The sequence below is a fragment of the Tursiops truncatus genome, chromosome 6, assembly GCF_011762595.2.
Source record: "Tursiops truncatus isolate mTurTru1 chromosome 6, mTurTru1.mat.Y, whole genome shotgun sequence".
NCBI lineage: Eukaryota > Metazoa > Chordata > Mammalia > Artiodactyla > Delphinidae > Tursiops > Tursiops truncatus.
The window spans coordinates 70,585,413-70,598,279 of NC_047039.1; the positions used below are offsets into that span (position 1 = coordinate 70,585,413).

Sequence of the window (12,867 nt, forward strand, 5' to 3'; positions counted from 1 at the left end):
CACCTTGCAATAATGAAGTATGTGTCCTCCTAAGTGACATGCCTCTATGAAAAAATGGAAGCTGCCCTACACGGGCAGGTGTCACAGATTTAGCTTCTTGTTATCCAGAATGGCATGGTCCAGTGTGGTATCCACGTGTTGCTATTTAAATTTAAGTTTAGATTTATTACAATTAAATAAAATTTAAAATTTAGTTCTTCAGTCACACTAGCTATATTTCAAGTGCTCAAAGCCACGTGTGCCTTGTGGCTACCATATTGGAAAGTGCAGGGAACATTCCATAATCACAGGAAGTTCTGTTGGAGAAGTGAAGGGGAAGAGAGAGAATGTTTTAAAATTATGAATAGGGTTGGGTAGACTGAATCCGATTTTTTTCTACAAATCTTAAAGCACTATAAAAAGGCATAGCCTTGAAATTTTAAAGTTAAATTAAGACTAGTTTCCTTGATAAGTAGTGAGATATAAACATAAAGCATTTCACAGCCAAAGATAGTAAGATAAAATAATTTCCAAAAGGACTATGGAAAGTCATAGATGATAGTTCTACAACGGGGTTCCTCTTGATACCAAAAACATGTGTCTAGTTGTCATGTGGTAGGAAGCAGAAATCTTTGAAGAAGCATCATCTTTGCTGTATAGTTACTCCAAAAACTTCCATTCCATTTAGAATCCCACAATTCATATAGATATGAAACGATTTCCAATACTTTTGCGTAAAATGGTTCTTTGCTAGTGTGGGATCAAAATGAGGGTTAAGAGCATATCATGAGCAAATACTATCATCACTGAATATTTATAAAGCACTTGCAATGTATACAAATTGTGCTAGTTTCTTTGAGAGCTAGCAGTTTAACAAGAGGCTGTCTCCGTACTCAAGTGAATCTCATTAACAGAATAATTCAAGTTTGAGAGGGTCAAACACGTAAACTACGTGCCATTCTGATTAACGGGTAGTGGTAAGAAGAATGCAAATACTTGAAAATATAATAGTAATATAGCCTTTGTTAAAATAGGCCCATGAAGTCATTTGTAGAGACGTGGATGGACCTAGAGACTGTCATACAGAATGAAGTTAAGTCAGAAAGAGAAAAACGAATATCACATATTAACGCATATATGTGGAATCTAGAAAAATGGTACAGATGAACCGGTTTGCAAGGTAGAAATAGAGACACAGATGTAGAGAACAAACGTGTGGACACCAAGGGGGGAAAGCGGGGGTGGGGGCTGGGATGAACTGGGAGATTGGGATTGACATGTATACACTAACATGTGTAAAATAGATAAGTAATAAGAACCTGCTGTATAATAAACAAATTAAATTAAATGAAATTGAAAACATAGGCCCATGAATACAATAAATGTATTTACAAATAGTGACAAGAAATTATTTTTATATCAGGAAAGTTCAGTAGCTTTATTTTGCCAAGTACTATAATTTTTTTCCCAAATATGTCACCACTTTTATTACAGGAAGGGGCATAAAACTGAAACACTGGCTCATCAGTGTTTCTGAAATGAATGGAAAATTGATTCTAAAATAGAATTATAGCCATTGTCAGCAAAGTCCTTGATTTAGGATGAAGCCTGATAATTCCAAAATGTTGTGGAGCTTTAAGTTTTTTCTTTGAAAATATTTAAATTGCTCAGTGACTTGATAAGTCAATTTTTTTTGGAAGAGGCCTAACTATTCACCATTGAGTGGGTTTTCGGGTGTTTACAGGGCAAAGAGCTTGGCAGCATACTTATTTGACACTGTTAGCTTTGATTGTGAGGTCTTATGGTTAACAGCAGAATTCTGAACCTAAAATTGTTCAGTATAGGGTCTTGACTGGGCTCGTTTCCGTATCTGCTGTCAGCTACAGGTCAGTTCTACAGCTCTCCTGTTTGTAGTTGGCCTTGCCTGAGATGGTTCTGCTCTGTTTCACATATCTTATCCTTCAGCAAACTAGTGTAGGCATGTCCTTTTCATGGTGGGGCACTCAATCACACAAGCACTTTTTAAGCCTCTGTTTGTGTCACATATGTCAATATCCCATTGCTGCAGAGCAGATCACATGACCCTGAGTCAAGGGGATGGAGCAGGATGCCGGCACAGAATGAAAGGGCACTGCAAGTTTACATGGGGTAGAGCAGGCAAATAGGCAAGAAGCATCAGGGTTACTAACGCAGTCAACCTGTGTATTTCACCTAAAGTGTATAGAAATCTAAAGCAAGGTTTAGGTTTGGAAAAAGGTTTAAAAAGAGCCACTACATTTTTGTCTCCATGTCAGAAGAGTTCCTCGTTCTTAATTTTTTCTCCCTATAAATTTTAAATGAATAAATGCAAAACTATTCTACTAAAGTAAGGCAGAAAGTAGGTCTACTCCAGCCAAAACAAAAATCTTAACCTACAGCAGTAGACATAAATTTTGGATTCACCTCTCTATCTCTGTCACAAAGAGCTGTTCCGAATCTACAGGAATGCAAAGGGGGTGAGCAAATGGAGAAGCATGTGACATTTCTTGGGGGGAAAAAGTTTTTTCTGAATCAAAACTTACCATGATTTAGTTTTTTCGTATACTAAAAGGGTTTTTTTCCCCCTAGAGAATGATATAGAGTAAATTATTTGGAATGATAAAGATAGAAAGCTTTCTCTAAAAGCAACTACAGAATTCTGTCCATGGACAAGCTGAAAATACCACTGCAGTTAGGAAGCAAATATATTTGTCTCTGAGAAACAGAATTTAATGCCGTCTCTACAAAGTTAAACACAATGATTCAAAACCCTATAAATTCCATACATATGTGTTAGCATAGGTATTTGTTTTTCTCTTTCTGACTTACTTCACTCTGTATGACAGACTCTAGGTCCATCCACCTCACTACAAATAACTCAATTTCATTTCTTTTTATGGCTGAGTTATATTCCATTTTATATATGTGCCACATCTTCTTTATCCATAGCCACATAGCACAGGGAGATCAGCTCAGTGCTTTGTGTCCACCTAGAGGGGTGGGATAGGGAGGGTGGGAGGGAGACGCAAGAGGGAAGAGATATGGGGATATATGTATATGTATAGCTGCTTCGCTTTATTATAAAGCAGAAACTGACACACCATTGTAAAGCAATTATACTCCAATAAAGATGTTAAAAAAATAGAAAAAAAAAGAAATGAACAAAATCATTTTAAAAAATACCTATAAAAATGACAGCTGAGGTGGCATGGGGAGTTTGGTCTGGATTAACCCGATTACTTGTCTTTATTCAGAAAAATTAGTGGATAATTGCCACTTGGTTTTCCTACTTAGGCAGTGTCAGAAAACCAGAACACAGGTTTTTCAAGATTAAGGAGATAGGAAGAGTTTGGGCTGCTCTAAATCCATCCCTCACATCCACAATCCAGCAGGCAGAAAGGAGAATGGCAATCCTCAGGACACACACCTGTATGCAGCGCTTCCATTTACTCCCTGTTATCCAGAACTTCATCACAGAGACACATCTGGCAGTGAGGGAGGTTGGGAAATGTGGTCTCCATTCTGAACAGCCTATGCTCAGATAAACTTTGGTAGCTCTATAACCACTGGAAAGAGAAAATAAATATTGGAGGAATATCGGGGGGTAAAATGGCAGCTGTTTCACAACAAGAATCTCTTCTGTGGGCCCTTGGTGCTGGAGAGTTCTTAAGCACTTCATCATTTAGTCATTCTCAGAAGTTATTCTCATCAACTCTACTGACTGAATCCAGAAATTGGACCTATTTCTACTCTCCATTCTCTTCTTCCCACATTCTCTGAGCTCCCACCACCAGCCGGTGACGGGAACAGTGTCACAAAAGAAAAGAAAGCAGAATCTCAAAAGGGAACCTGTAAGTTTACCATAGTCCCTACCATTAACATGAGCCGAACGGGCATCATGCTTGATGATTCAGATAAGGTGGCCCCTCGACTCCGGACGTTCACAGCCTTAAACGGGAGTTGACAGCATGTGAGGAAAAATGTCTCGATCCACAACAGTTCAGGAGGTTAAGCTCTATAAGAAACAATGAATTCAGATCAAAGCATCTTTGTACTACTCTATGACCACTGACAGAGCCTCTTTCTCCTTCTTCCTCAGGATGGTTAAGGATTTTTCCAGAAGAGGGGGGCAGTATAAAACTTGGGGACGGTAGAATAAGAAAGGAAGGGTTACTGTTGTCTCACTTGCTGGGTATCGTATTCACGAAATTGCTATTTTCCAAAGATTGTTTTCATTTGATCCCCAAATCCAATCGAAGGTAAATGATGTGGTTTCCTTGAAATTGTGTTTCTCACCCTGCTTCACATCCTTGGTCTTACCCAACGTGCTATTTAGAAAATAGTGAAATAATAGGGTCCTATCTGGCAATCTAGAAACCGTAATGCTCAGGAGGGAAGCTAATAATGAGTGTTGGTCTACGTTTGAATAGGTACTATGTGGTAGTTTTGGGTTTTTGTGAATTCTTTTTTTTTCCCTGCAAGTAAGAAAGAATGAGGAAATATGCCTTCTAACTTCGTGTCAATGAGAAATACATCTATAAGTTTGTACCTTTCTTCCTAGCTTAGATTTAGTTCTCACTATGCACATAAACCAGTACAGACACCCGTGAGTATAACCTTTTATCAAATGTGGAGTGCAAGCGAATGGACTCTTGGGCTGTGGTACTGGGACTTGGTGCATTTTATGTTGAGGGGACAGCCGTCCATGAGCCCTTGGACTTAAGGTGGTTAATGCGAATGAGAACCTCAAGTGCTGTTTTCTGCTTTTGTCTCCCACCCAGCTGTGAAGTTTGGGAGGATGTCCAAGAAGCAGAGGGACAGCCTGTATGCTGAGGTGCAGAAGCACCAGCAGCGGCTGCAGGAGCAGCGGCAGCAGCAGAGTGGGGAGGCGGAAGCCCTCGCCAGGGTGTACAGCAGCAGCATCAGCAATGGCCTCAGCAACCTGAGCAACGAGGCCAGTGGCACTTATGCCAACGGACACGTCATGGACCTGCCCAAGTCCGAGGGTTATTACAATGTGGATTCCGGCCAGCCGTCCCCTGATCAGTCAGGACTTGACGTGACTGGAATCAAACAGATAAAGCAAGAACCTATCTATGACCTCACATCCGTACCCAACTTGTTTACCTATAGTTCTTTCAACAACGGGCAGTTAGCACCAGGGATAACCATGACTGAAATCGGTAAGTGGAAATCTCCTTCCGGCTCATTTTTGGAAATTCTACTTTGAAATCGCCTTGGTCCTGTTTAGTAAGATCATTTTCTTAGGTCTAAGTTGAATTACTTGCATTTATGGCTTCTAGTGAGGAAACTAATGGATTTTAAAATATAGTCTAATAACTGTCACTGTTCCCATGGCCCATACAAGTTTATTTCAAGCAAAGGAAGAAGGAAAAAAATCATGAATAGAAAGATGCGATCTGTAAGGAACAGATGCTATCTGTTGAATTTGGGTTCATCACTGAAGGAAAAATGTTATTGGTATAAACAAGAAAATTTCAGCAAGTGTTCAAAGTGATGCTATTAAAAGTGAAATAGCTAAGGGATACAGAAGCAGTATGTAGTAACTGAATGAACAGGGCTCCAACTCTCCATCTAAGATAACTGGGGACAAACCTCAGTTTCCTTCTGTGTAAAGGCAGAGGGGTAGACCAGAAGACCTCTAAGCCTCTTGTAAATCTGAATTCAAGAATTCTACGTGGGAATAGAGTCTGAATTACTGGCAGTAAAATAAGTATAGTCTGGAATATTACAGAAGGGCAACAAATAAGCCCCTCTGAGCAGGGCAAGTCCCAGGCACGGTTACATCGGTTGCAGACCCTCCTGCTTCTGCAACATCCTTCTTTAAGGAGTGGTCTTCAAGAGTGCACTCTCTCTTCTGACCTGTCGCCGCTTTGTTTTACCCTGTTAAGCTTAGGAGTCTGTTAACCGTCTAATCAGTTGATTTTATTAACTAATTGCCATAAAAATATGGATGTAGGTTTAACACATTACCCTCCTGGGTAACAGAGCTGTATGTTAACAGTAGCCCGGAGGAGCTAGCAGGCAGTGGCTACAGCAGGCTTCACGCAGTACTTAGTGCACAGGGAAAGCAGTGTGGAGCTCGGGAGTCTTTGAGACTGCCATCTTGCCCTGAGAGGTGGCAGAAAAGAGTGGTTACGCACCAGGCTACCTGAATTCAAATCCTGGATCCGTCGCCTGTTATTTGAGCTGAAGCAAGTCTCTCAATCCTGGTTTGCTCATCCTGTTTTTCGGTGTTCTTTTTTTCTCAAAAAATGTTAGCTCACAGATCACACCGTTGTTGTAAGAATTAAATGAGTCAATACTTGTAAAACAGAGCCATGTTTGGCACTCCGCAAGTGCTCAGTAACTCTGAGCTGTTCTCACTTGCCCACCACGTGTTCAATCACCTTCTCTGTCTAAACTGTGAGTAGGAGCCTAAAGCCTACGAGTGTTTTAAATAAAGTTGATGTGAACACATAACGAAGGACACGCCATATGTATCTTGGCTACTTCTACCATCTGGTTGAGGAAGAAGTGACGTGACACAGTTATAAAACCCGAAACGCTATTTTTCTCTCTTAGCAATTCAGCCTGTGGCAGGGAGTAAAGAAGTGGTTGACATAGCACCTGTGACGACATCCACAACTGAGAGACGTAGAAAACTACACATCAGCTCTAATAACAAAAATATTCATTATGTTGCTCTCCTTAACCTGTGACTGTGTCACAGGCACTTCACACACATTTAATTTTCACAAGCATCTTATATGATAAGTAAGACTATTACTCCCATTTTACAGATGTGGAAACAGAGGCTCAGAGATGTCTCATGACCTGCCCAGGGTCCTTTGGTTACTAAATGATAGAGGCAACTTCCATTCCAGGCTGTCTGATTCTGGAGTCCTTGTGCTTATCCATTATCCTGCTACTTGCTATGGGCTTAATATTCACAAACTGCATTGTCAATCAATAGGGGACAATCTGTTTAAGTGGAGTCACTAGGTCTTTCCAAAGGGACATGTTAAAAGGAAAAGGAAATAGGCACCATTTTTTGCTTTTATCCTACTTAGTATCTAAGTTCCTGAGTTTGCTATTGATTGGGAACACATGTTTAAAACATACTGAAACAAAAACAATTGTTGGATGATCTGATCCATACCCAAAAAGGAAAGACTTCTAAGAATGCAGAAATCACAATTTCTTTGTGATTTAGAATCAGTAGGAGGTATTACAGAAAGAAAACTACAGCCAGAAACATGAAGTTCAAGTAACCCTACCCAGGTCATTCTCCTCCTGGCCTTGAGTCTATTCCTCTATGAACTAGAGAAACTCCAAATTCATCCAGATTTTCTACACAGTGACCCCAAAATGAACTAGCATTTATTTTTCTTACTTATTTCAAGATACTATTAGTCTTTAGAGATCTCTAGATCTGCCTTAAATTTTGGAGATATCTTCCATCAGACTTTTAGGGATGCAATTAGGTTGTTCTCCTAGTGCTCTCAAATTTAGCAGGCTCCTAAGCCTAAGTATTGCCTTGGTTCCCATTTCGTTAAAACGGCAATGCCATCTAGTGGACACAAACTCCTTCGAGTGTCGAATGGAGGTACTTACAAGAGCCACAACAATGTGATGCACTATGCTTTCCTGCACGATCCAAAAAACTGCCACTCATTTCACTAAAGCACTGAATCCGTAACAGTCTAATTGGGCAGGAGGGCATCGGTGGTGTAGTACAGCAGTTAAGAACTTTGGTTCTGGAGTCGGACTGCCTGGGTTCAAAACCTCATTGTTCCTTTTCCCTCAGGCAGTTTACCCAACCTGAGTCTCAGTTGTAAACCTGAGATAATAATAATCCCTACCTGTGTGTGTGGATTAAATGAGTTAATATTTGAAAATTCTTAGAACAGCTTCTGTCATGCATAAGCCTCATCATTATTATTATTATCAATATAATTGATATTATAATGGTATTAATCTCATTATTACTTAATAACATTCTTGGTCATTACCTAATTACCTGTTATTGAGCCCCTAATGGTGCCTAGCAATATTCAACTCTTATAACAACCCTATTATGCCTGTTATGTAATTATTCGTATATCCATTTTACAGATGAAAACATTGAGGCTCAGAAGTTACAAAACTTGTTAAAAGCAAAGTAAGCATGTGAACCCAGGTCAGAGTAACATCAAAACTATATTAGTTAAAATAGTTAAAAGCTATTTTAACGATGTTTCTTCCCATCAAACACAGGGAGCCCCTCCCAAGTTAATGGCATTCCCACAAGAAGACTTGCTTGGTGTTTGCTGCCTACCTGACGTCCTACTGGGCGCTACAAAGGAGCTTACAGAGGGTGCACGCTGACATTTTGACTTGAGTTGATTAACAAGGATCTATACTAATCTGGCTGGTGACAAGTTGTCATAGAAAGAAGCCTGTGCTGACAAATATAGAAAATGTGGGGAATTCCCTGGCAGTCAGTGGTTAGCACTTGGTGCTTTCTCTGCCAGAGCCCAGGTTCAATCCCTGGTCAGGGAACTAAGATCCCGCAAGCCACGCTGTGTGACCAAAAAATAAAATATAAAACCTTTTAAAAAAGAAAATGTGATTTTAGCCACATTCTGACTGCGTGAATTGAGGCTATATCACACGAGAGATTTTTTTAACATCACTCTTGGCTGCTAGAAGTACTGATCTGCTTCCTCTCGTTTCTGAGAGAACAATGAAATTGTACAACCAGATTGGGCCATTGTAAAAGCAGATTAAAAAAACCAAAAAAACACAGTTTTTGGATTAGCCCATACAGAATACAGTCTTACAGTTTTGAAATTTTAACAAAAATGCATGTTTAAGAACCGTAAAACAATACTAGCAACAGCATGCAGATCCCCAAAAGTCAATTAGTTGAGTGTTATGAGTCAGGAATATTCCTCCTGAAAAACCATTGTCTTTCTAAAAGTGCACCAAAGGAACTACAGACTTCTAGGTTCAGGAACCCTAATAATAATACCTTATGGATAGACAGAAACAGAAAAATGCCTTCATGCACATTAGCCAATTTAAGCCTCCTACCAGTGCCTTCAGGTGGGAAGGGAAGAAATCATCCCATTGCGCAGATGAAGAAATTAAGGGTCAGAAAGAGTGAGTGACTTTCCCAGGCACAGAGTTAGTTATGTGGTAAAGCTTAAGTTCTTACGTAGCTCATTCTACTACTCTACACTTCCAGGCATTCTTTCAAAAACATATTCTTTTTTTTTTTTAACATGTTTATTGGAGTATAATTGCTTTACAATGGTGTGTTAGTTTCTGCTTTGTAACAAAGTGAATCAGCTTTACGTATACATATATCCCCATATCTCCTCCCTCTTGCGTCTCCCTCCCACTGTCCCTATCCCACCCCTCTAGGTGGTCACAAAGCACCGAGCTGATCTCACTGTGCTATGCGGCTGCTTCCCACTAGCTGGCTATTTTACGTTTGGTAGTGTGTGCCAGGCACTCAAGGCAAGGAGAACACGGTTCCTGTCCTCACCGTCTAGGAGGCAGGCATGAAAATAAATGACTGCAGTTCAACGCCATGTATTCTAAATCCCGAGCATGACGATACCACAAACTCTCCTGCAGGTGAAGAAGATGGGGGGTATTGCTTACTCTGTGCCACAGCTCTTTTCAGGAATGTTTTATTCCCATAGTCTTGGGACTTGAAAAGAAAATGTGGGTAAGCAAGGAGGAAAGCATGAAACATTTCCAGAATAATATGCTTGGGTTTCTCAAAATCCCATAGGATGAAACACCATAAAATAAGAGAAGGGCAAAAGTAAGCTGCAAATTAATATTTAGGCATCAGATTTAACTGGGTTTAGCAGGAATTTTACTTCAAGCTGGCATGGTGGAGGTGTTATATCTTTGCAAATAAAATTTTGCAGTGGTTGGTGGCAGGGAAAGGAAGCTGGCTATAGGAAGACTGGCAAACAAGCAGAGAGAGAAAATGGACGGTCGTGTTTTTGCTCCCCCACTATAGCCCTCAGATGGGTTGGAGGATTCTGCAGCACTAATACTCTTAGTGAAAGCTTATTTAAGCTCAAAGATGATTGACAGTGTATCCATGAGGTACCAGACAACAAGACAATTCAAACAGCCAAACAACATGCTTTTAAAAACAGGGAAAAAAATCCATCAAATTAGTTTCAGTGCTAAGGGGATAGATTGCCTTTTACAAACATTATCTGAGTTTGCTGTTCAGTAATTTTCTCTCCAGATAAAGACAATGAAATCAATGAATTCATTGATCCCTCCTGTGTAATCTTCAATGTAGATTTACTTTCATATTCCTTTTGTGGTCTATTTATGGAGCCTGGAATTTTAAACATCAAAAATAGAAATAAACCTCTTTTTTTTTTTTAGCAAATTCATCTATTACAGAAGCTGAGTATTAATAGAGGAGATTACAAAAAGGGATTGGCCTAAAGGTGATCTAATCCCTGTAATGTACTATTTTTTTCATCAAGGCTACATGGACACATAGAAGGTATTTCTAGTGATGTTTTATTGGGGGAAATTCTGTAAAAGTTGATGGTATTTCAGTTGTTATTTTTTAAGAACCCCAAGCAGGTGCTATGGTCATAAGACAGCAGCTTCAATGATATAGGCTTTTACAGGTAAATATTTTACAACTGCCTAAACCTATTAAGCATATTCAACTACTCATTCAGAAATGGTACAGAGAATAGAATTTAACTCCAGCTATGTATTTCCTATGTCCTCTGGTGGCACCTTTATCAAATACAGGTAGGCATTCAATTTAGGAGCAAGTACCTAGTAAGTCATTAAAATGAACGAAAGTAGACTAAACTAATGAGACAAAGCATTCAGGCAGTAAGGGACATGAAAATCCAGTGTCTTAGTTCTTTCTTTCTTGCCTTGAGGGAAGACATTTTGTGAACTTCCATTGTCATCTGACACCCCTGTCACCTTCACCCAAACACAGGTCCTATGCAGGCAGTTTAGGGAAGGAACATTGACATTGGGACTCCTGATGGCTAGTTCACATACTAGCCACGTGAACTTGTTCAAAATTAGTTCAGCTTTCTGGAGCTCTGTCTCTTCATCTGAAAAATAAGGCAGATGGGCTCAGTGACTTTGAAGGATTATGGTTCTCCCAACTCCTGGTGGGAGCTTTGGCCATGTGCACAAATATTCCCTTTGTTCCAGCCACTTCCCAAGGAGAAGGGTAGGGTAGTGGAGAGGAGGGGAGGGGACTTACAGGCAACTAGGCAATCCTGACCAATGCCGAAACAGCTGTCTCAAGGAGTAGGACCACACTCGGGAATTTCCATGGGGTGGAATGACCCTGTCAACTATAAAGTTAATAACCACAGTCACATCAGAAGTGTGCACCAGCCTCTTCTCTTCATCCACACTCCTAAAAAAAAAAAAAAATGAACATCAAGGACAGCCAGGAGCTGATCAATGAGAGGCTGGTGGCCAATCTCAAACCATCCCTAGTTCATGTACAAAGTAAAGAGTGAGCCGCTGTATGGATACTTCAGGGCAAATCGACCTGTCCTCTCTGGCCCACTTCAACCTGACCACCTCCCCAAACCCCTCTTGAAAGAAAAAGGGGGACAAAACAATAAAGATATGGTCTTGACTGAGCCCCAGGCCTACCCACATCACCTTGGTCACTTGAGAGGGATTTACCTGACTCCTATGAAATTTTCATACTACCTTGTTCTCTGCTTTCCATAGACTACATCCCAAGAGGCTGCTTATTTCCAGAATCCTGTCTTCTATCTCAAAAAAAAAAAGATCTTTACCATGGTCACAACTATAGTATTAACTAGTCCATGGCCATGAATTACTCTGGAGCATCCTGGGACAGAGGACACTATAGTTCTTCCCTAGAGTCATTCAAATCTGTATCTTTCTAGATATCCTTTAACAACCTGAAAAAGATGTCTTAACTCACCTAGTAATATGTTGTAGTCACTCTACTGTCGTGCTCAGTGCAATGATTCTCCACAACTGGAATAAATGGCATAATGTATACAAAAGTACTTTGTGACCAGCAAGGCTCTAAACATATATAAACATGATTTACACTATAAGTAATACACACATATATGCTCAGCTGAAGTACTTATAAACCTGCATATCTATTTATAGTACCTGTATGCAGATTAACCACTATATGCTTGTACCTCTGTCAGTACAGCTTTCCGTATGTGCTAACATTCACTGGATTAGGTAAATCTTTTAAATCACCTTTTCTATTTTGAGTTGAAATTATGCAAAACTGATCTTCCTCAGTAGACTTCCCCTGGAGATGCTAGTTTGGGATTAATTTTTGACTCAGAATTCAGAACTTCCTAAGAAGATTCTAAAATCCACCAACCAAAAAAAAAAAAAAATGCTATTGGGAAGCTATTGGAAAACCAATTCCAATTTATGCACTCAGTTTCAAAAGCCATAGTAGATATGAAATATTCTGCAGTAAGGAAGAGGGAAGGAGATTTCATGAGGTTCTACCTATGACTTATTGAAGGAAGGAATGTTTATGCTTATAAGACAATCTCTGAAACAGCCCCACTGTGGACTAGTATTTCCCGTATTGCAAGCTTGACACTTAACTCTTAGAAAGAGCTCTGAATCACTTTTCCCCTGCCTGGGGTGAATAGGTACTGCTTTAGCCACATTTTCAAGCACCTATTTTGGGAAGAGCTGGGTGGGGTTAAAATGCCACATAGGCTATGGGACACAGAAATGTCAATTGATGGCCAGGTTGATGGAACTTGATACACTTTGGTTTTCATTACCATGGTATACAACCAACTTAACAGGCTCTCTCTGCCAACCAGTACAGGATTT

At 40.0% G+C, this 12,867-nt stretch overlaps 1 protein-coding gene across 1 annotated transcript in view; it reads left to right on the plus strand.

The window, feature by feature from the left end:
* The window catches only part of RORB (RAR related orphan receptor B), a 188,442-nt gene that overhangs the window by 139,725 nt on the left and 35,850 nt on the right, over nt 1-12,867 (plus strand). The window contains exon 4 of the mRNA XM_019934665.3: nt 4,779-5,180. Within this exon, the coding sequence (XP_019790224.1) occupies nt 4,779-5,180 (402 nt within the window). The remainder of the gene's footprint in view (nt 1-4,778; nt 5,181-12,867) is intronic.